This window comes from Tinamus guttatus, unplaced genomic scaffold, assembly GCF_059628265.1.
Source record: "Tinamus guttatus ecotype Peru unplaced genomic scaffold, ASM5962826v1 Tinamus_guttatus_pri_ptg000060l, whole genome shotgun sequence".
NCBI lineage: Eukaryota > Metazoa > Chordata > Aves > Tinamiformes > Tinamidae > Tinamus > Tinamus guttatus.
Window position 1 is genome coordinate 4,891,834 of NW_028288594.1, and position 23,540 is coordinate 4,915,373.

At 59.9% G+C, this 23,540-nt stretch overlaps 1 protein-coding gene and 1 long non-coding RNA gene across 2 annotated transcripts; both read right to left on the minus strand.

The window, feature by feature from the left end:
• Positions 1 to 420: 420 nt before the first annotated feature.
• CDK5R2 (cyclin dependent kinase 5 regulatory subunit 2) lies at positions 421 to 1,634 on the minus strand. The gene has a single exon (XM_088540342.1). The coding sequence runs from the start codon at positions 1,502 to 1,504 to the stop codon at positions 551 to 553; it is 954 nt and encodes a 317-aa protein (XP_088396468.1). The 5' UTR covers positions 1,505 to 1,634; the 3' UTR covers positions 421 to 550.
• A 2,917-nt stretch (positions 1,635 to 4,551) lies between these two features.
• Positions 4,552 to 5,548, minus strand: LOC148595779 (uncharacterized). Its single transcript, XR_015914424.1, has 2 exons — positions 5,494 to 5,548; positions 4,552 to 4,625 (listed from the first exon to the last, which is right to left on the minus strand). It is a non-coding gene; the product is annotated as an uncharacterized LOC148595779 (long non-coding RNA).
• Between the last annotated feature and the right edge of the window lie 17,992 nt (positions 5,549 to 23,540).

A 23,540-nucleotide genomic window follows, 5' to 3' on the forward strand; every position in this document is an offset into this window, starting at 1 on the left:
AGGGGCGCGGGGGGCCGGGCCGGGCCGGGCGGGGGGAGCCCCGTTCCCGCAGAGGCGGCGCCCGGGCCCGGCGGGGCGGCCCGGCCGCCTTTGTGCGCGGCGGCGGCGGCGGCTCCAGCACCGCGGACAGCTCCGCCGGCCGGGGCACGTTCACATGCAGGGGCTGCCCTCCCCACCGGGAAGCGCCTCGCACCCCCCGCATCCCCTCCCCCAGCCAGGCCCTCCGCCTGCCCCCACCGCCCAACTGCGGATCCCCTCCCTCCTCTTTTTTTTATTATTATTTTTTCCCCTAGAGAAAACACACGCAGGAGCCTCTGCTCGCCGCCAGCCCCCCCGCCCTCCCCATCGCGCACACGGGAGGGGACCCTTCCCCGCCCCCACCCCACTCCGGTCGTCGCCGCCGTCTCGCTGTCGCGGAGCAGGGAGGGTCCAGGCAGCGTCTCCGCGGCGCTGGAGGCCGGGGAGGGGGGAAGAAGCCGGGAGTCCTCCGCCTCCCCCGGCCCGCCGTGCGCGGCCCTTTCTGCCCCCGGCGCCGGGGGCCCGGTACCTCCTAACGGTCCAGGCTGATCGTCCAGTGCTTGGCCCCGTCTCCGCCCTCGCCCTCGCTCTTGAGGTCCTGGAAGAGTTGCGTGAAGTAGTGCGGGTCTGCGTTGATTCGCAACATCTTGGCGCTCAGGCGCTGGATGATGCCCAGGCAGCGCTCCCAGAAGCGGCCCTTGTCGCCCTCCACCAGGAAGGGTTTGAGCGGGTAGGAGATCTCGTTGCCCATGTAGGAGTAGGCGAGATAGAGGCAGGTGAGGAAGGCGGCCTGCAGCTCGGCCTGGCTCCCGATGTCTTCGCCCCGCAGTGCCTCCCGGCACAGCAGGTACACGAACACCAGGTTGGCCGGGGTGATGAAGCCCTGGTCCTGCCAGCCCTGGAGCAGCAGCGAGCGGTCCACGCTGCGGAACCACGAGATGAGCTCGCCGGGGCTCAGCTCCTTCAGGCGGTAGCAGCGGCGGCACACGAAGTCCCCCAAGCAGCGGAGCAGCTCGCCGGTGGACGCCTGCACCACCACGCGGCGCGGCGAGCCCGGGGCGCGGCTGCCGGGCGGCGGCGGCGGCTTGCCCCCCCCGGAGCCCGGGTGCAGCTCCTGCGGCGCCGAGGGCACCGTGGGCACCGGCACGGCCAGCGGGCCCTGCTTGGCGCCGTCGGGCGGCCCCCCGAGCGACTTGCGCAAGTTCTCGCGGTTGCGCTGCACCACCAGAGGGTCAGGCTGGCCCGGGGCCCCTCCCGGGGCCCCGCCGCTGGGCTTCGGAGTCACCTTCTTGGTGTTCTTTTTCTTCTTCGCCGAGGCGGCCACCAGCCGCTTCCAGGTGAGCGCGGAGATGAGCACCCCGGGGCGCTTCAGCCGGCTCTCGCCCTTGCCCGGCACCCTGCCCGGTGCCTTGTCGGCCAGGAGCCCCCCGCCGCCGCCGCCCTTGCCCGAGGAGGCGGCGGGGGACAGCGAGAGCACCGTGCCCATGCTAAGGCCGAGCGGGACGCGCGTGTAGCGCCGCGGGGGCCGGGGCGCCGGCACCGCCCATAGGAGGCCGCGGGACTGCGGGGGAGGCGGCCCGCACCGGGGCCGCGGTGCCCGAGGATGCTCCGCCGCGCCCGCTCTGGGCTCGGCGCCCGCCGCTGCAGCCAGCCGCGGCCCCGCCGCTCCCCGCCCCGCCGCACACAGCCAATGAGCGCCCGGCGGGCGCCCGGTGCTGCCCGCCCCTCGGCGGCGGCGGGGGCCCGGCCCGGCCCGGCCCCGCCGCCGCCGCCGCCCCGGCGTGACCTTCCGCCGCCGCCGCTCAGTCCCCCGGCGGGCCGGGGGCTGCCGGGGCAGCACGGCAAGGCACAGCGCCAGCCCCGTCGGTAGGGAAACGGGGGGGCGAGCCGGAGGAGGAGAGGGGCCGCGAAGCCCTTCTGAGCTCGGTGGGGAGGGCTGCGCATTGCATCACTCACGAGATGAACGATGAAGCCTCCCTGCCCCACCGAGCACCCCAAAGGGGTGCATGGCACCTTGTGGGGGCAGCCAAAGCGACAGGACTGGGGCAGAGCCTTAGGAAAACCTCAGCAGAAGGATGAGAATGAAAACTGTAGGAGTTGAGTGGGCTTTCATCAGTAGAGAGGCTACTGGAAAGGGTTTGGGGATGGAGAAAGGCTGGCTGATGGCTTGGTAGTCCCCAGGGAAGGGCTGGCCTTGGTGGGGAGCCCCCAGCGCTCCTGAGGATGAGACCATTGCTGGGAATGCAAGTGAAGCCTGGCTCGCCATGGCCGGCTCCAAGCTGAGGAGAACAGCTCCAGCACGTGCTGTGCAAACGTGGTGCTGTTTCCCCTTCCCCCTCTTGTTCCCTTTCTGCATTTTCAGTCCTGAAAAGAGATTTACAACCTCACTGACTATTACCAGCATTGAATTACCATGAGAAAATGTCAGGGACCTTGGAGAAAGGGGAAGGGGCCTCCTCTGGGTCCCTGAGACAACTCCAACCCAAGGCTCCCAGAGCACTCTGAGAGGATGGAAGAGATGCTTCTGCATCACTGCAAAATGGTACGTGTTAAACCAGCCATGTGCACGGATGCTGCTTCTGCCTCTCCAGAGCTGAGCACATCACTGACAAAATCTGCACCCTCTGTCTGCTGGCTCTCCTGCCCCTTGCAAGAGCTGCCTTCCCTCCCTCCCCCATATTTCTGATGAGCTGGAGGACTGATCCTGAAGCTCTGTTTTTTTTACAGCTCTATCCAGGCATCCATTAGGAACAAAACACCCCAATTGCCTGGACTGCTCCTGCATGTAAAGTGAGTGAGAGGCAGAGAGAGGCAGCTGGGAAGCGTTTCAGGGAGAATGTATCAATGATGCATTTTGATACAGCGTTTTATGTGTAAAATTAACACATGTCAGTGCCAGGATGTAGCTGAAGCAGGATGGATCTGGGCTAACAGGCAGTAATGAATTATCAACCAGGAGGAGCTAAGCCAGCCCCTCCACTTCCTCCTGCACTGCTGATGCTGAAGGTGTCTGAAGGGAAAGCGCAGGCTCAGAGCTAGGCTTCATACTCCCATCCTGCCTCTCAGTGCCTGGGGTTGAAATGACAAATCTGGAGGCAGGACAGAGGCTGTGCCTTTGCCTCAGCTGAGAAAAGGAGAAAATTTCCATCCCTGCATTTCCTCTGCTGTGGGCAGCCAAGTGCTGCTCCTTCCTTGCAGAGGCTTCAGTGGTCTCTGTGCAGAGCACACGCCAGCACAAATGCACACACGGTTGTGGGCGATTCAAAGCAGATTTGAGCCAGCATCACCCATCCAAGGGCTGAGCCGAAATACTCGGTAGGATTGGAGGTCGCAATACAAGATAAAGAGGACAAAAACCACAAAGGGATGAAGTCAGGACAAGGTTCCTGACGAAGCCGACTCAGCTCTTTTAGACTCAGAGCTGCCTTCAACTTAACCAAGAAGATGGGGGAGCCTCGCCATAGGGAAGGAATAGGAAGGAGCCTGCTCTCTTCACGTGTTTGAGGATGGGCTGGTTTTGTGTGCACAAACACGGCCTCAGCAAAAACCCACAGCTGAATTTTGCCAGAGAGGAAATGGAGACCTTCCTCCTGCATCCTGCTTGCTTCTGCTGGAACAAATTTTTTCTCAAATTGCTTCATGTGCAATAGATGAAACCTCCCCCACTCCCCCATGTGAGCTCTCCCAAATTGGCTTCCCTAGACTCATTAAGAAGGGTTATTTGTATTCAGCAAAGATGATTTGGGTTTTGCAACCATTTACACAGAGGACCAAGCCAGAAATTTCCCCTGCCTCCCCCAGCTGGGCTTGCAGTTACCAGCACTGAGTAGCTCGATGTGTGAAGCCTCCTACAGCTCCCAGAAGGGGAGATTTGACTGCAGCCTGTTTAAAAATCCAGCCTAGAGCCATTCTGAGATGCAGCCTGAGGCTCCGGCTGTGGGAAGCATGAGAACTCCAGGGCCAAGTATTCCCCTCTTGCCTTTTGCTGTCCCTCCCAAGCAGATCGTATCCTGCAGGAGCAGCTCTGGGCTTTAGGTAGTCAGTGGATACATGGTCCTTGCCCAGGCCAGTGCTGCTGCCTCAGAGATAGCTGTTGGTGGTGAAGGCTTCCTGCAAAGTCTCTGGGACTAGGAGATAATGGGAGCAGAATGGGGCTCCTTGTGCAGGCAAAGAAGTGGTTTTGCACCTTACCTGAGTGCCAGCTGCTCTGCTGGGGGTGGATCTTCTCTCCCTGTTCAGTTTTACTCTTCAGGCCCCAGCCTGGAGGCTGACAAGCAATGATGCAGCACAAGCTGTAGCCTCAGGGACATCTTTGCTTTTCTCTTTGACTTTGGTTAAGTCTTCAGTTCCCAGCAGCTTTGAGCAGGATGAGATGAAGAAGAGGCAGTGCTTCCCTGCTCCATGGAATTGGGATTCTCATCCCAGGTAGCTGGAAAAATAAGAACCAGGGATGCCAGTGAGAAAGGGAGAAGAGCTCCTACCATTGTCAGTCTCAGTGCTGTTCTTAGGCTCCTGACTGCAAAGGAATCTTCAGCCATTCGTTGTTGGACTTTGCTGGGATATTATTGGCATACTCAGGAGCCTTGCTACTAAAGGTCATTGTGCCTCTGTGGGATGGGACAACACACACATCAGTTACATTTCAGCACCACATGGGATGGTTTGCTGCTCCAGTCCTTAGTTTGGACTATGTAAAATGGTATTGAACCAGGGGTGCTCCACATGGGGAGCTGGAGCACTATGGCACTCAGCATGGCAGCCTGGAAGTTGGGACAGGGTTCCTGGGATTGAAACAGGAGAGCATAATACTAGGAGAGGTTAAAAATGAGTGGGGGTAAAAAGCAGTCAGGATCACCAAAAGACTCTAAAAGAGCTAACTCCTACCTGCAGAAACTGGGCAGTTATCTGCAGGTACCTGCCAGCCACTTTCCAACACTACTGCTCATGACACAGCTACAGACAGCAGCAAAGAGTGGGGCCAGCCTTGAGCCCAGGCTACTGAACAGAGCTCCCTATGCTCCTGGGTGCAGCACAGATTTCCCCATGGATGAAGCAGCAGGTGGGTCAGGTCCTGAACAGGGATCTAGAGACCCATGGCAGAGATGGGTAGCTCTGCTTATGCAGGTGGGCACAGGGGGTAAGGTCAGACCTGTGCCACCCCTTACATTGCCTCTGAGCATTTCCACATGATCCTGCTGTGCCAGGGCTGCAGCCCAGCGATGCACAGGATCCCAGCCTGGGGATAGGCAGCTACCCCAGGACATAGGAAGACCCCAGGCATGGAGAACATCATAGGGCCCCTGCTCTGATCCTAATTGCCTCCCAGACTGGAGAGCCACTGGCCTTAACACTTGTAAGAGGTCCTAGTTGAGGCAGGTAGCATATCTCCCTGCCCACTCCAGTACAAGGAGCGGGTATGTTTACTGTCTGGCTGGAGCAACTCCCACAGAAAGGAAGTTCAGGGTCTCCACTCACCTCTCAGAAGCTGTTGATGAGCAGGACTGGCAGCTCTAGTGCCTACAGCACACCCACCTCCCATGCACAGCATTCAGGACAACCTGTGACTGACCTTGGGCTGAGCTAGAGCCTTGGGGCTGGGAAGCCCTGGCTGACAGATGCTCAGCTGAGCTCAGGCTGAAGAAATTAACTTGTGCCTTAGTGTACCCTGAGAGCCCCTGACCCCAGGCCAGGTGATCTTCCCTTCTTCTTTACCCATCAAGCAGCAGCAACTGATCCTTCTCTAATTGTTCTTTTATCAGGATGTTCCTGAAGGGAGAGGGGCTACACCTGTGGTGATCTGGGTTTATCCAGTGATACAGCCTTAATGTGGGTCAGGATGGGTGAGGATATGTGTACATCTAGCCTCTGATCTCAGGGTAGTCATAGGTTCACACAGCAGAGCACAGCACAGCACAGCACAACAGAGCACAACTGACTAGAGCAGCCTGGCTGCAGCCCCTGGAGAGAAGCTATTTCTGTCCTCCTGTTTGCCAAACAGCAGCACTAGGAAGGGCTTTAAGAGCCAGAGATACCCAGCTCCTCTGGGTGGAAACCAAATGAGTTAAAGCCAGCCCTGAATTGGCTAGAAAAGGCATCATGCTTTCATGAGCCCTGGGCAGAGAGGGACCCTCCCTTGCACAGCACAACACAGCACTGGGCAGCCCCTGGGATGTGGTGGGAAGTGAGTAGCCCGTGTGGGCTTGGGACAAGGCTGGGGACTGCTGCTAGGGCCGTGTTCACAGCCCACATCCCTCCCAGAATTGCTGCTGCCCAAGCATCCAAGGGAAGGAGAAACTCCTGGCTCTGTGTGGGACAGTGAGATATAACCAGGAAGGTTTGCATGTAGCCATGGGATGTTCATATGTTTGTAACCATATTCATATGATCTTGTGGTGGCAAAGTCTTCTCAGCTGTAGAGAAAGTCTTCTCTAGCTGTAGAGGGCCTAAAGCTATTTTCTGAAAGCATTTAGAAGAAAGCAAGGCTTCAGTAAGACAGGCTCCATGAAACAAGCAGTCTCTAAGCGGGCTGTGCTGCTGGCTGGGACACAGCCCTTGGACCTGTGCTGGTGGCACTATTACTTGCCTAGTTAAAGTGCAGGAGGAGCCAGGCAGGGGTGGCTGCCGAGGGCTGGAGAGGAGGAGGATGGAGGCTCCCGCGCCTCCATGAGGCCGGGCTGCCCGCGCCCGGCACGGGGTGCGGGTGCAAGGCGGGAGCCGGGCCCGGTGCTTGGAGCTCGGAGCGGGGCCGCGGCTGCCCGGTTGCCCAAGGCCGGGGCGGTGCTGCCCTCTCGCGGCTGCCGAGCCGAGCGGGGCCCGGCCACCCGCTCCCGGGGCCAGGCGAGCCGGGCTCCGCAGCCGGGTGGCCCGGGGGCAGAGGTGGCACTGCCGTGTCCCTCCTGGGGACCCGCGGCCCCTCTGGTGCGGGGCGACAGTGTCCCTGCGCCCTTGCGGGTGGCTCCCTGCACTCTCTCCACCCCTGTGCGGCGCAGAAAGGAGCGGCCCCGGGGCTGGGGACCGCTGCGCTCATTCACAGGCCTGGCTCCCACCCAGCCAGAGAAGGGGCATTGCAAAGCCCAGGTGGCAGGGACATGGCCAGCTCCTTCCCTTCACCAAGCTGTGCTCAGGACAGGCACTGCAGGCAGAGGTGCATTTGTGCATGTGCAGCAGCCTGTGCATCTGCAGGCAGGTGCTGCACGAAATCCCAGAGCAAGGCTGCTGTCCCGGTCTGTCCTCTCCAGGGGTGACAGGGGAAGTGCAATTGGCTCTGGCTCTCAGGGTGCCTTCTCCTGCTGCCTGTGGCTGGGGTGGGGGTGGCTGGGACCCTGGGGGGGCACCTTGCTGCCCGCCAGGTGGAGCTGCCCCCCGCGCTTTGGTGCTACTGCGCGGCCCACGGCCAGCCCTGATCCTCCGAGGTTTTCCAGGCTGCTGCAGGCCATGCCAGCAGCTCCTCTGTGGCCGTTGCTGTGATGCCCTGATGGCTGCTTGATGTTTCCTGGGGCAGGAGACACTCAACAGAGGAAAGGGGTTCCCAGAGGCTCACGGAGTCCCTACCCCAGAACATAACGTTACACGACCTCATTTATTGCTGACTTCCTTCTCTCAGGTCTTGATGTTCCTGGGACTTATCCAGAGCCAGGCGAGGCGTTGCTGGCCTCACTGGGACTCTTGGGCTGAGCACCACGCAGCGGTCCTCAGCTCAGGGCTCCTCTGCTCTGCTCGAGCACCGCAGCCCAGTGGGATGCCAAGGGGCAGGGTGGTGAATCCTCGCCTGCCTTCCTGCTGACTCTGTGGGCCTTAGCTGAGACCAGGGCAGCTCAGGGCTGAGTGGCTCAGATGCAGATGCCCTGTGCCCCTCCGGTAACCTGCATCCAGGCTGGCGCTGTGCTGACTCCAGCGATCCTGTCTGAGACCCACCACTATCCTCCCACAGGCTTCAGCCTCTTGCAGCCCATGAAGCTGGGGTGCCAGGACTCAGAAGACACTCTGAGTGATCCACAGACTTTTCTGGCCCTGTTGTACCTCCAGATGCTCATCAGCCCCATGCAGAGGTCCCAGCCCAGACTGCCCCTCCTGTTCCCTCATGGCTCCCTGGTTCCGGCTGTTGGGCCCTCAGTCGTGCTGTGCATGATAGACAGAGGGGAGCAGGCCAGGGGACCGGGCGGGCTGGGAGCTGGAGAGGGGCTCCCTTGTACTGGGTCGTGCTTGACCTGGGGCTCTAGAGGAGGGTCTCTTCCCTTCCCGGTGGGATGCTGTCAAGCCCGGGGCTTTGGTCTGGCCTGGAAGCAAGGGAAGCAGCTGTACAGGAAATAATCATGGCTTGTTCCAAGATTAAATCACTAGCAGGAGTGTGAGAGGGGATAAAAGGAGCCGTCTGTCGTTAGAGGGAATATTAACCCAGCAGCAGGCTGACAGGGGGGAGAACTTTATTCCCTGCACTTGCTGCCTGCCAGCCCCGCTGTGCTCACAGGGCTCGGCGCTGACAGCAACTCTCAGTGGGACACATGGCTCCCAGGGCCCTGCTGAGGGCCCTGCTCCTGACTCAGCCCTCGGTAAGATCCCGTCTCCCTGCCCAGCTGCAGGGATGCTTTGGGGGGCATGGGAAGAGCAAGGATTGCTGGAGAGCTGGGGAAACCAAGGCAGTTGCCACAACGTCATGACACTGTGTGGAGGCACTGCATTGCCGGTCCTGCCTGTTCCTCTCTTGCTCTGCCCAAGCCAGGCCATTGCCCAGCTCCTCCACATGAGCTCAGTGTGGCACAAAAGGTTCTTGTTTGGTCTGGCCCTTATCAGGGGCCTGCCTCGAGGTCCTTCAGCACAGGAGCTGGGCTGGAGCCGGAGCAGGTGGGGCTGAGGCACAAGGGAGAGGGCAGAGAGAAAACAAGAGCCCAGCTGCAAAGGGGTGAGCCGGCAGGGAGATAAGATAGAGGGAGAAATGCAAAATATGACAGTGACAGGCAGGAGAGAACGTGGGAAACAACAGGGCAGCTTGGGTCAGCCCAGCTGGGAGAGACGCTCCCTGGGGTGGGCAGAGCCCCTGGGCTGTGAGGCAGCCCACTGCAGTGGCGGGCACCCAGCAATGCTCCTTCTCCCTTGCCCTGGAGCTGGAACCTTCTCCCAGGTGCCAGAGCCACTGAGAGGGGTCCCTGAGGCCCTGCGGTGCTGGAGCCGTAGCTGCTGCCCATCACCCTCAGTTGCTCCAAGGATCCAGCAGGGACCTGGGGAGTCCAGGGAAGGAGACGGGAGCTGAGCTCCTTGTTGCTGGATCTGGCCCCTTCACTGCAGCCGGGCTCTGGCCACGGACTGGCCATGGGCCAGCAGCCGTGCAGTGCCTGTGACCCCTGCCCGTCCTACAGTGCCCTAGCACCAGGCATCCCAGTCCCGCTGCCTGCAGCGCAGCCGAGAGGAAAGCCGTGCTGCACGGGCTGGCTCAGGGCTTGCTTTATGGACTCTCCTGCACTAGGAAAAAGACCCATGAGGGCCAGGCTTTGCATCGAGCAGTTCATGAAAGCTTGAGCCCTTCGCCTAGAGCTTCCTTCCCTTTGATGGAAGAGTCCCGGCACTTTCCTAAACAAGAAGATCTCAGCTCCCTCCCTCTTGCCCCCTTTCTCTCCCCCCAGTCAATGCCCATCCAGCTGGGGTCGGGGCTGAGGTAGGAGGATCAAGAGACTTTGGCTGCCTCTCCTTTTGTGGCCTGTGGCACCCTGCAGAGCCAAGCTCTTCTCTGTGCACAGGATGGGGTCCCCAGTGCTCAGCATCCGCACGTGGTGATGCTTGGCTGCACAGAAACTGCCTGACTGTGTCCTGATGCTGCTCAGCCAGCTGTCCCAAAGCAGCCTCCTCCTCTCTGGGGAAGCCATGGGAGAAAGGGCAGTGCGGCTGGGAATAGCCAAGGACATAGATTTCCTACACTGTCACAGCCAGGCCGGGGTGGGAGCGTGTGGCTGTGGGCCTGATTCTGCAGGAGACAGAGCCCATTGCAGAGACACTTGTTGCATCCTCAGTGTACACAGCCAGTGCTGGCAGTGCCAGTGGCTGCCCCTATTGCTGCCCGTCCCCCCAGCTGAGGATCTCCCAGTTCCATGCTCTGCCATACCCACTGCTGCTGCTACCTAAGTAGAGACTCCGATGGTACCAGCTCAACCTTTTCCCAAGCAGCGCGGACTGAGATATACTCAGGCACGAGTCCCTCAGAGCCCCTTAGTAGCTCTCACTGCCAAACATCTCCTCTGTCACCAGACCTGAATCTTCTGTCCCATGAATACAGCGTGGTCTCGGGCTTGAGCAGCCACCCTACAACAGGGTGGTTGCACCCATGGTAATGCCCCAAAGAAGCTGATGGGGCTCATCCCATGCCGAGCCCTGGAAATGGGGCTGATCCCACCTGCTGGCTGCTCCCAGGGACCTAGTACCTATGGCATCTGCCGAAGGCCGCAGCACTCTCTAGAGAGGGTCGAGAGCCCTCAGCCTTGGGGAGAGACCTGCCTTGCTCCTGCCTTGCTCCTGCTGCAGGGAGGCTCTGGGCAAGCATTGCAGCCCCTCTGCTCTGGGCAGACATCTCAGGACGGGTGCTCAAAGCCGGGAGACTTCTGTAGGCTTGCACCCCAGCAAGGTCTGGCCCCGCTGCACATAAAGCACAGAGAGCAGCCGTTGCCAGGACGCTGCAATTTCCAAGCTAACATCAAAAAGCAGTCGAGGATTGGCTTGCAAATGCTCCCACACAGCACATCCTGTGTATTTTATGAGTGATGTTTTACAACATAAGTGGTGCTATATTAAGCCACACATCTAACTGGAAAAACAGGAGACAACAGGCACAGCTACCTCTGTGAGGGCTGCTTTCATGCTGCATAAGTAAGTCCTTCTGCTGGCCAGGCTCTCTCTTGCTGTCTTGCTGCAGCCCTGGCACCGGCCCATGCAGATGCGAGGCAGACACAGGCATCCCTGCAAAGTGTATCTGGTCCTTAGTCCTTGGAAAGGGACGCTACAGTGCTGTGGGCAAAACAAGCCTAGCTGCTGTCCTTTAGCCCCAAATCCTGGTTGACAGCAATAAGTCATGGTCTTTTGGGTTGTGTTTGTTTGGCTTCAGCCGGGGATCTTTGGTTCCCGAGCAAAGGCCGTGTGCCAGGGCAGAGGCGGTGCCCATCACCACGTTTGGTCCTTGGCCACTCACGCTCCCTCCAGGAAGGCAGGAAGGAGAAGGGATTTCCTTTCCCGTAGCCCCAGGAGAGGGTGCTCTCTGCCTACAACTGCTGGCTCACTCAGCTATTCCCATCCCTGGGACTCCTTCGCCACTGCAGGAGCCGCATTGCCACCTTCGCAGCATCCTGGACACAGGTTCCTGCCATCCTTCTTCTGGCTGGGATGCTGTCCAGGCCCTGTGCCCAGGGAGGCAGAAGTAGGGAGCCCCTGGACAGCTTGTGGGCCCTGTTTTTATTCCAGGCTACCTCTTTTGCACGGGGAGGCCTGACTTTCCAGAGCTCCTGTCCCTGGCCTTGGGCTTCATCCTCCTCCACTGTCCATGGGGACACAGACAAAGAGCAGGGCTGTGCCGTGCCCTCTCTGGGACAGTGGAAGCAGCAGTCCCTGCTTTGCACCCCTTGGCAAGGCACCCTTGCAAGAGAGCAGTACGGTTGATTTATGCTCCTGACATTTCTCTCCCAGTCGGGCAGGGCTTTTAATAAAGAGTGAGTGATTTATGGCTCCTTTTAAGTGGGAAGGAATGTTACCTAAGGCAGGCGCCCCCCCGACACCTCCCCGCCACCGTCTCTCTGAACCCCCCAGCACTGGGGCTAGCAGGAGGAGAGCGGAGGCCGTCCAGGCCGCTGCCTTCTCCAGAGCCTTCCCCACGGCACCAGCACCCGGGTCCGGCCCCAGCAGGAGCCCCCCTGGTCCGGCACCCTGCAGAGCACGAGCAGTGCCGCATTCGCCCCCCGCTGCTCCCAACCTCGGCAGCGACCCACATGTGGCAGCCACCCAAGGGAGGCTGCTGCCCTGAGACCCCTCTGCTTCCCTGCACGAGGACCCCGGTGGTGGCCAGCCTGGGGATAGAATGACAGCTCCCTGCCAGTTGTCATGGTTACTGGGTATTAACGGATGCGGGCATGAATGCTTCCCAGTGACAGCTCCAAGGGAAGGGCTGCCCTCAGCCCACTCCTCTCCGGTCCTGCTGGTGGGGGTTGGCGGTGGAGCCACCTCCATTTCCCTCAGCCCCTCCAGATCCTTAGACAGCCCCAGACATGGGGTCAAATTACAACTAAAGGGGCCTTTTGGGGCCAAAAATGACTCCAGGGTCTCCCCCGGTAGACGGGGGAAGGTAATCTCCCTTACTCTCGCTAGCCCTGCTGCCTAGAGGGAGCTGGGGCTGTTGATGCTGGTGACTGCCAGGGCTGGGGATGTTGGTGTCTGGCCGTACCAGGGTGGCTGGAGAACCTGGACCCTTTGCCCAGCTCATAAGGGCTAATGAGTGAGGACAGCGGATAAGAGCAGGGGTAGAGGAAGTGTCACCTGGACAAAAGCCGCCCCATGAGGCTCCCAGCTGCTAATGAAGATAAAGTGCCCAGTTCCCTTTCTTCTCCAAGTGAGATCTGGTGGCTAAGGGGGAAAAAATGCTTTCAAGTGTAGTCATCTATAACGCGGCCGGGGAGGCAGGGATTCCTGCAGCCGGCGCGGCTGCCCGCCGGGACTCTGATCTGCCGCTTCACACACGTGTGCTCACACGCGTGTGCCCTCACGCCCCCCGCGCAGCGAGCCCGCAGCACCTGCAGAGCCCGGCATCCACCCGCGCGCGCATCCAGAGCACAGGCGGCCTCTGCAGCAGCACCGCTGGCGTAGATGAAGGCATGCGCCGAGCAAAACCCCCCGGCCCACGCAGAGCGCCCGTGTGTGCGCCGCGCTGCCAGAGCGCACACGTGCCCTGCAGGGCACATGGCAAATGCAGCGCAAACACCGGCACGCGGACGGCCAAGGGGGACGGCCCGTCTCATCACGGTGCACAGACGTGCACGTGCGCTCGTCCTCCCGCCAGGCGTGAGAACGCGGTCCTTGCTGTGCTGGCATGCTGGGAGAGGGCTGGTGGGGCACAGTAAATATGTGACTAAGCTGCACCCCAGATTGTCAAATGCATCCTGTGAACAGGGACCCTGTGCCTAGGGACTGTCCCCGTGCCAAAGGGCTGTCCCTGACTCAGGCCAGCTGTCAAACTGTGGGCTGGCAGTGCCTGGATCAGTGCTAATTAGCCCAAGGCAAAAATCACACTGGGGCAGATCTAGTAATTCCCATGGGGACAGTGATGCTGCTGTGCTAGAGGATGCCCTGGGACTGTTTGCTCTGGGAGCACAAATGTAACCAGAGATTTCCCCTTCCGTTCCTCCAGAGGCTTTAAACCAAGTGGACCATTTAGGAGTTGATAAGGGAATACGTTACATATGGAAAGCAGAGTAGCACCCATCTGGCATCTCGAGGCACCCCCTAGACCTACTGGAGACCCTTCAGGGGGCAAAGCCTTTTCTTGCAGACCCCAGACAAGCAGGGGAGGGAGGCTGGACCTGCGTTTGCGGCCCTCCCTGTTGCTCTCAGTGTCACTGTGCTTGCCAGCACATGGGGACAGTGCCTGGCTGGGCCCCGCTGGCACAACACAGTTGCAGGCTGTACAGGTTGGGCACTAAACCTCTGGCAGGGGACAGAGGGGAGCATAGGCTGCTGGAGGCAGTGATTTCATTTCCTCCAGCACCATTCGGTGCAGAGGGCTTGGGCAGGGGTGCTGGTATCCCCTCACACCCAACTGCTGACAGCCAGGCAGCTGTGACTCTCCAGCTCATGGTTATTAATTCACATGGACCTGCTTGGTTGGAGCTGGAGTTGGGGCATCACTCTCCTGTATCATGGTCCCTTGGGGACCCTCATGGTCCAGGGGTGGAGCATGGGCTGGATGGAGGGAAAAACAGACCATAATGAACCCGTCTGCACCTAGGGCAGTCGCTGTGCAGCTGCCCAGCCCGTCCAGGACGGGCAGCACACGGGGGACACGGGCTCAGCCCAGGGGCTGCAGGGACCGGCTGCCATGAGCTGTGACGACCTGCCCAGGCTCACTCAGCAGAGGGCAGCGGATGCTTACACACACACACACACACACACACACGTTGCACACGCATGCACACCACCCCAGTGCGCACGCGTGTGGATCCTCCTGTCCCCAGCACGCATGCAGGGCTGCCCTGCCCGGTGATGCCCGTCCCAAGACCCAGCCGTGCTCTGACCCTGGCCCCCATCTCCATCTCCTTCCCCTCACCCCCGGCGGAGGGCAGGCTGCCTCCAGCCGCGCTGCCTGCTCGCACCGCAGTGGGTTCCTCCGGGCTCCAGGCACCCCGGGGATGCTGGAGGCCTCCTCCCCACTCTGCCTGCCTGCTGGCTGATGTGCAGGGGGCATCTGCCACAGCAGCGCTTCTGAGCACCAGGCACGCTGGAAAAGGCAGCGCAGAGGCCAGGGCATACAGGGAATGGGCTATGCCATGCTGCAGGCTGGCAAAGCAGGATGCAGTGAGAAAGGGGGAGCCTTGGCAGCAGACACTGCCCTGGCTGTCACCTGTGCATGCAGCGTGCACTGTCACTGTGCTGCCCTCGCGGGGCCGGTTCAGCCAAGGACACTTTGCTCTTGCTGAAGGCGGCACATCTTCATGGCAGGCCAGGGTTGGCAGAGCTTAGGCACCTTTCCCCCAAGGGAGCAACCGGCAGAGCCCCAAGCACGCAGCAAGGCCACGGTGTGCGTGCTGCTGTGCCAGGGTGCACGTGTGCAGCCTCCTGCAAGGTGCAGGCATGTGGAGCCAGCAGGATCCTCTCAGTGCAGGGGACTGGAAAGGTCTGAAGGCCAACAGGCAAAAGGTGGGGTCTTTATAAGAGAATAGATAGGTCCCCTACAGCTGTATAAGTGTGAGAGGGGGTGCCCTGTAGTTGGTTCCCTATAGAAAAGCAATATAGCCACGAGGGGATCGGTAACAGCATAAGGCCCATGACACAGCCAGAGGGTCCCTTCTCAGGCTGCAGAAGGGTCACTCACTGCAGAGCAGCTCTAGGGCCTCCTGGCACCCTGCCTGCACTCTGCCACAGCGGAGCTCACCCGGTGCTTCCCAGCACATCCAACCTCTCCCCTGCTGGCCCTGTTACCCCCAGCCTCAGCTGCCCCACACTGGCTGTCCCAGATGTGCTGGGAAGAGGGAGGGGGCAGCTCTGGCAGCTGTGGCCCATTCAGGCCAGATGTGGAAGGTACACTTTGCGACAGCAAGCTGTGCGGAGGCTGCCAAGCCCAAGGCCTGTACTTATCTGGCCGCGACATGGCACGGGAAAAAAGGACATTCCTCCCTTAGGAACAGCTTGCGCACATGGCGTCATCCTCTCGTTATTAGGAGGGAAGCCGCAGAGAGGGTGTTCCCAGCCCCCATGTGCAGCCAGCCGGGGCTGAGGAGGGCGGTGGGAGCCGGGATCGGTGGGATGCTGCTGCCATCGGATTCTCGGTGGCTGCGGCTGGGTCGCTCCCAGCCCCTGCTCGTGCTGCAGGAGGGCAGCAGCTCTCCTGGCCTGCATTCAGCCAACTCAGCACTTCAGGCTGAGCCCGGTGGTCACGGAGCCCAGCTATGGCAGAGCGCGCCAGAGCCTCGCCAGGGACGGGGGATGCGCATCTGTGCTCGCCGTCCCCTCATGGCTGTGCTTGCGGCAGCACCAGCTGGAGCAGAGCGCCCCAGCACTGGGAAAGCAGAGAAGGGAAGCTTGGATATGCGATAGGACTTGCCGAAAGCTAAAGGATGTTCAATAGATGCAGGGACGATGAGCAAGGGACAGGCAGACCATCACTGTTCTCTTTAGAGCTGGTTTTGCTTTGTACCTGGCTTGGGATGCTTTGCAAAACCCTGCACATTTAGTATCTCATGTCCTGTGTCCTGGGAAGAGCAAACCCCAAGTTAATGCCCACATGTGAGCTCCGAGGCCTCAGCTCCCAGCTGGTGTGTGGATAGAAATAAACCCAGCCCCCCGCTGTGAGCATTTCCAGAGACCACAAGCCAGAAGCAGGGCCGGGTGTCGGGAAACATCAGAGCACGTGTCTCCTGTCCACACAGGCGAGAAGAGCATGTGGGCGTCAGGACACGCCTGGCCAAAAGAATTCCAGCAAATTACTTCTCCTTGATGTCTGCAGGTTCGTCACAGCAGAAACACTGCGTGCGAAGGGCTTGGTTTTGAAGAAGTGCCGAGGGAACCCAGAGCCTGGCTCCTGCCAACTCACCTGTCACTCCTTGCATGCTGCCCCGGGGCTGACGGGCTTTGGGAGAGGCAGGTGTTGGGCTCAGGCAGGCCGGGGAGCCAACTGGCCAAGGAGCCGTGGCCGAGGAAGCGAGCAGGCACGGAGCCGCCGTTCTCAGGCTCCTAGTCTTGCTCTGCCAGGTGTTACTTGGTTGCTGAAAGTGCAAGACATTTCTACTCATGGATGGATTTTCCCATTGTCTTTCCCTTCCATGGAGGTCTTTTTGATGTTGGAAGCAGAGGGAGTGCCTTGAATCAGGAGGAAAACAGATTCACAGCTCTGCCCTGGGAAAGAGTTAGCGTTCGCTGCCCGCCAGGGTCAGCGCAGCCTGGGGCTCCTGCACCTCATACTTGTCAGTGGGGAGAATGAGGGTGCGGGTGAGGGGTCTACAGGATGACAACTGGCAGCCAGCCCAACAGTGAGGGGCTGTATCTGTTGGGAAGGATCAGATGGCAGGAACCTGGCAAAGAGACCACATGGGTCATGAATCAGGCTGTGAGGAGGCCAAGGTGCCAGGGCGAGGGGAGCCTGGTAAGGCAGTTTCATTGCATCGCAGAGTGGCGATGTTCAGAGAGGCCCTGGGGCCCAAGGCGACACCTGGGGGAGGTGTAGGGATGCCATGAGCTGCTGTGCAACCTCGTGCAGCTTGTGAGGCCATTGCATGGACCCTTGTGCTTCTCCTCCTGTGTGAGCTGGCAGTGCCGGAGACCAGGCAGCTTCAGCAGTGCTGAGTATCCCCTGCAGCTGGCGAAGGAGCTGGACTCAGGCTGGCTTTGAGTGCAGAAGCCTGCTCAGCAGAAGAGCCCAGGGACATCTCTCCCGCCCTGGGACCTCTGCTGTACTGGCCACAGCTGAGCAGCAGATGGGGGCTGCACTGGCGTGCAAGGTCCCAGGGTGGGATGGGAGCGGAACCGCTGGCTTGGCGGGGGTAAGAGTGCCAGGCTGGCCAGCTAGTGCAGACACATTGTGTCTGCTTCGTGGCAGGGGACGAGCCGGGGATGCGTCAGGGTTGTGCTGGGGGTGTGCAGCCGCCTGGGGTTTGGGGAGGGAGGTCTGCAAGGCAGAAGGCAAGAGAGTGAGCAAGGAGATGGAGCCCTTGCTGGTGAGTGCTGAAGACGCTGCTTTGCTAGAAGCACTGGCAAGCAGGGAGGCTTGGCCCGTCGGGTGAGCAGGTGACGTGCAGGCTGGCAGTGAGCAAGACAGGGCCCGGCTACCACTTCTGAGCCCGGCCGTGTGCGAGGCAGTGTCGGGGGGAGGACGAGGGCAGGTTATACCTGTGGGACAAGAGGCTCCACTTTGGAGATGTGCGACTGTGGAAAGGGCCCCAGGTGTCCAGGAGCCAGCGCTGTGCTGAGCCGGGTGACACCCACAGCCCAGGTAGGGGCATCCTGTAGCTCTTGGAAAAATGGGAGAGCCAAGGCTGCCTGTGGGGCATGATTGTGCCTTGGTGCAGTCTGCTATATGCTGGTGCCAAGGAGAGCTGGCATCAGCAAGGCCTGGTCCATTTTTCCAAGGGAGGCAGCAGTGCTGGGTATTCCCTTCCTGGCTAGCAATGCTGGAAGCCAGGGCCTTGGCCAGAGTTGGGGGGATGCTGCTTCTAGCCTGGTCCTGCTCTCCAGCCTGGCTTCTGAGTGAAGGTGGCTCAGGAGATGCTCGAGCAATGGCCACCATCCCACAGCGATGAGGAGAGGCTCCACGCTCCTCCACGCAATCCTTGCAAGAGCACCTCCGTGCTCTGGCCTGCACAGTTGCATGTCTGCCCTCCTGCAGTGAGCAGTGCTGGGGTCTCACAGCAGGTTTGACTCACATGGACATGCCAGCACCAGCACTGGGTATGCCCTTGGCACAGCCTCACCGTGTCCCCCTCCTCCAGTGCTGAGCCCAGGCTGTCAGGGAAGGTCTTGCAAGGCTCTGCAAAGCAGCCACCCGGCTCCCTCTGATCCCTGCAGCACGAGGTGTTAGCTCACAGCCACAAAAACATGGAGAGGTAGTGAACCAAGCCCAGCTTGAGCAAACGAAGCCAGCGCTGCTGAGGTGTCAGCCACCTCGCTGGCCTCCTGCCCTCCACGCTCAGCCTATCTCCGCCCGCTTTTAACAATTACCTCCACTCTGCACGGCTCTCCGGGTGCTCCAAGAGGTGCGGGCCAATTCCCCACTGGCGGCTGCCGGCTGCCTCCCAGGAGTTACGTCAGCAGGAGTTGGATGCGCAGCCTCCGCTTCGCCTGGCAGTGTCACCCGCCCGGCAGGCTGGGCGCTGCTGGCACCTGCCCTGGTTCTGACAGGGCCAACACAATGCCACCCCGGGCATCACATCCCCAAGAGCAGTGGCAAAGGCCACAGCACTCTCCGCCAGCAAAGGAAAAGCAGTGCCCTGAGTCGAAAATGTGAGGAAGGGGTTTATAACAGGTACAGTTATCTGAGCTGGAATTTGTCCAGAGCAGTGAATTTAACACCCTGGCTCTGCATATACAAATGCATCAAGGCACTGTTGCATAAGGCAGGGTTTCGCTGTGCGTCCAGCCAATAACCACCACTGCTGGTACCCACCCCCAGAGGACAGGGTCCTTGTCTGGGTATGACAGGGAATCCTGACCCAGCCATAGGGCTGTGAGGCCCCTGCCCACCCACAGCCAGCAGCCAGGCATGTATCCCTGACCATAAAATCCCAGAAGTGTCCGAAAGACACCACCTTGGGCACGTAGCTGTCCCAGCTCATAGTACCAGGGCTTTATGGCGAGCTCTCATTAAGGTAACCCTCTCCAGGAGCAGTCACAGCACCTCATGTCCTGCAAAAGCCATGCCCAGAGCCTAACCTGTCTGGCATGTGACACTTCTTTTATGAGTGCTGAGCTTGGCATTGCTGCCAGGTGACTGTTGCAAGCACCTCTTTTCCCGTCCCTCCCTCTTTGCCATCCCAGACACTCAGCTGGCACTGCATGAGGAAGACAAAGCTCCTGATGTTGGCCAGCCATGTGCCACCTCCTTCCCCAAAGGCCATAGGTGCACTCAGATGGGTGCCAGAGTTGTCTCGGGATCCCAATGTGGTGAGCTGGGAAGCTGGGCAAGCAGCAGGAGCAGGACACAGAGGACAGCCGAGGAGGCACGCGATGACGGTGAGTGAGCACTTGAGTCAAGGACCCCTAAGCTCAAGGACTTGGACGCTCGGGATAAGGTGCCAGATCCCCACTGCTGCCTCGTGGCAGAGCTCCATCTTGCAGGGCCACCACTCCAGATGAGGCACAGTGCTGGGCAGCGAGGAGGTATGGGAGCTCTTCTCCTGTGTCCAGTGCAATTGGCTGAAGTGCCATAAGTCCCCTCGGTTGAGGGAAGGGAAGGCCATGGAGAAGGAGGCTGGCCAGGCTGCCAGAACGTGCTCTCTCCTGGGATCCCTCTGTGGCTGGGGAGTGTGGATATGCTGGAAGACAACAGAAAGCTTTACCCTGGCAGTGCCAGGAAGCAGTGCAGGGGCTGGAAGGCAAAGTAGTGAGCAAGGTATCTCACTGTGGCTGCCTCTTCCAAGCAGGACAGCCCTTCTTTTCTCCATCACCTCTCCTGACCTTCCCCTACCCTCACAGCCACTCCAGAGGGCCTCCCCAAACCCCATCCCCTCCACGCTGCTCCTCACGCAGCTCCTCTCCAGTGGTGCCAAAGGGACCTCTAGGCAGAGCAGAGAGTTTGGACCAGGGGACAGGACAGCAGGAACCCGGAGGGATATGTTTGGGTGTATTTGTGCATCTTGTCCTTCTTACAGGGGACAGTGTGCAAGAGGTGACATCACAGGAGAGTTTCTAGTCACCTCGGTCTGCAGTAACTGCACCTGTTGGTCTCAAAGGATGCCCATCACCAAGATGTCTGAGCGCTCGCTCTTGGTTAGCTGGCTCTGGAGCAGCCACAGTCCTGGAAGTGGTGGTGTGAGGTAGCCAGGAGGCCAGCAGTGTTGCCCAGACACCACTTCATGCCTCTGGGCCACTGGCTCTTCCAGACACGAGTTGTCTCTTCTCACTCCTGGAGCACTGAGGCCCACCCTGGACAGTGGGTGTCTCAGTGAGACTCCCTGTCCACTTTGACCCATCTTGGTGAGGGAGGAGGGAGCCGGCAACTGGCCCTGGGGCTGGGAAGGGCCAGGAGACCTGGCTACCCCCTGGTAGGCGGAAAATGGCTTGGAGCAGGCAATGTTGCAGGTGTGTTGTTGCCAGCTGCCATCTTCTATTCCCCTGCCCTGCATCAAAAAGCCAAGATGAAAGTCTCCAGCCACAGCCCTCACCGCAGTGACGCGGACCCCCTCCTGCCAGCCCTGAAATTACTGCTCCCCTGAAGGAGCTTGCTTTTGCTGGAGCAGTGGAAGAGAAAGCCGGGCCGTGTTTACACACCAGGTTTCAAGCACCGCACCGCTCACCAGCTGCCTTGCTGTAATTACAGTCGTTAGGAGGGGATGAGTTGCTGGGTCTGGGTGTTTGTTTGTTTGTTTGCAGCCCCAGACGCAGGCAGCTGGTGAGGGAAGGCAGCTGGAGAGCCGGGCTCCCACGGAGCCTGGGCTCCTGCCGAGCCCGGCTCGCTCCTGCCACGTGCAAGGGCTGCCAGGGCTGCGGAACGCCAGGCAGCCCGCGGGTCCTTGGTTCCATATGGAGTGCAGGGGCTTTGCCATGGCTGGAGGTGTGTGCAATCACGGGCACCTGATGGGAAAGGGCAGCCCTTGTTCCCCTGCAAGGACAAGGATGGAGCCAAATGCCCAAATTGTGACGTGCTGTAACCGTGGCAACATTGTGGCAACAGGCAGCTGGGAGCTGCAGTTGTCCCATCACCATGGCAATGGCAAGGTGGGAGCATGTCATGGATGCAGCCCATGGCATCCCACCATGGGCACCCACGCAGCTAGGATGCACCAGCAGGATGTGCTCCAGGGAGATCCTGGATGTAGAGCAAACACTCATGGATACAGGAGGTTCCTAGCCATGGCAGTCACTCCTGCTCCAACCCACTAAGGGGCTAAGCTGTCTTCACACGTAGCAGATGCTCCAGAGGTCTTGGTCTTATGGCCATAGTCCTGTTCTGTCTGTGCAGAGGATGTCTTCACAGACCTGCAGCCAGCAGCGTCACTGCTAGCACCGGCGGCTGCCCTGGGAACCACAGGCACGGGCTGGTTGTGGCTGTGGCTCAGCCTCTTGCGGCCCGGATGCCCCACAGCGTGTTGTGCATGGGCTGAGTGGGGACAAACTCCATTGTAAGTCAGCTCTCCAGCTTCTGGTCCCCAAGCTAATTGGCAAAAATGCTCAGCTTCTCTGCTTGCGTACAGCCTCGGTTCAGAGTTTGCCTTCACTCTGAGGTTCACCAAGCACTTCCTGAATCTGCACCAGGATGCCTCCAGGGACACCTCTCTAAGGCTTCTCCTCTGCACTTCCTTTCTATCCCAAATCAACTCTCCAACTGTGCTCAGGCAGAGCAGCAGAGAGGAGCTCACCTTGTGGAATCACAAGCAAGAGGAAACACCAGCAACACGCTACAAATTCTTCCCATGGCTGCATTGCTCCTCTCTTGCTGTGCTTCCTCACAGGCCACTCAGTGCTTCCCTCCTGGGAGAACCTCAGCAGAGCCCTCACCCTGCAGGGATGCAGCCAGGGAGCAGGCTGCTGCCAGCAAGGAGACAGTGAGTCCTGGGGAGCTCTCCCCAGAGACTTGGCGCCAGAGGTGCCACTCTTGAGCTCTGTGCGCCTCTGTGCCGACCAAGATGGGAGAAGCCTGCTCATCATGGGGGTGGTGATAGTCAACAAGGCTGGGGCAAGCAGAGAAAGTCTGTAATTGCCCAAGCTGCACTTTGTAGGACACTGTTGTATGGCCCTTGATAGTCTCACTGAGCTGAGGTTGAATGATGTGGCCTTGCTCGGGAGCAGGCTCCTTTGGGGTCATACTGGAAAGTGGCCCCAAAGCCAGCTCTTGTCATGGCAGAAATTTACCATCAGCAGTGTCATATTGCAGCATGCACTTTCTACAGCTCTCACAAACAGCTGCAGAGTTTGGTTTTGCTTTTTTTCCTCATGCTCAGTTCTAAGTCAGCCCTTTGGGATGCCCCCAGGAATACATGTATTGGTGCTTGGACTGAGGCAGCAAGAGAGGAGAGAGTCTGGGGATCTCCTGGAATAATGACATTTGCTCCTGTTCTGGTGCAGAGAGTGTGAATAAGTAGACTTCACAGGACAGACACTTCATGCTGATGGTGCTGCCTCTACCTGTAAGGCCTCACAGCGGGCTGCTCGGCAGAGGGGTGCAGTTGATCTCAGGCAACAGGGTCCTGCAGCAGCAGCAGAGGCAAAGCAAGGTGTGAGCAAGCAGCAGGGGTGCGGATTGCATGGATGTGACCCCATGTGCATGACAAGCATGCTGACGATGGTGGCTGTGCACACTTACAAGGAGTAAATGAGGGTTAGCCACCAAGAATTTCTATTTGTGCTTCTCTTTTTACTTTTTACTGCCTCTCACTGCCAGAGCAAGAGCTCTGCCTTGGCAGTTCCCTTAGGAATTCATATGAGCAGAGATGGAGGGACCCAGTGAGGCCACCCAGACCAGCTCCTAGCCTCGGGCCAGGCCCAGTCGCACCCCATTTGCCAGGCAGCAAAGGGGCATTCCCTGCCGCTTGGGGCCCGTGCGTTACGTGCGGAGTGTGACGGGGAAGCGGGTCGCTGCCGGCAGCGGGGCTCACCGTTCACCAGCACAAGTGGGAGGGCAAACTGGAAGGAGACTCCTCTCCCGGTGGAGCACCGCCGCCCAGGCTTGACGAGGCGTGCGTTACCGCGCCATCCGTACACGCCTTGGGTGCCTCTAACCGCCTGGGACAGGTATTCATGGTCCGGCGGAGCATGCCCTATCATGCCTTCATGCCACGGTGCTCTGCAAGCGCCTCCCCTCCCTGCAGCTGCAGTGCGCCGGAGCATTCCTCTGCAGAGGGCTGGCTCCTCTGAGAGGGCTGGGGGGCCACCAGACGGACTCCAGCTCCCCGGGTGCCCCCCGCTGCAGCACCCTGTGCCATCTGGCCTTTCGGGCTGCTGGCACCTAGGGCAGTGCAAGGAGAGGTCGTCATCTTTGCAGCCCTCTCCCAGCGGTTCCCAGGGACAATTCCACGGCTCCTGTGCAGGCGTGCGGAGCACCCCAGCATGGCTGCACCCCTTCTTTCCTGCGTATGTGGCTACGGCAGGGTGTGACTCTGCCCAGCAGGTGCTGAGTGGGAGCTGTGCACACAGAT

Bases quoted from the DNA above. Each gene is read 5' to 3' on its own strand.
- CDK5R2 (XM_088540342.1), bottom strand. From the start codon at position 1,504: ATGGGCACGGTGCTCTCGCTGTCCCCCGCCGCCTCCTCGGGCAAGGGC.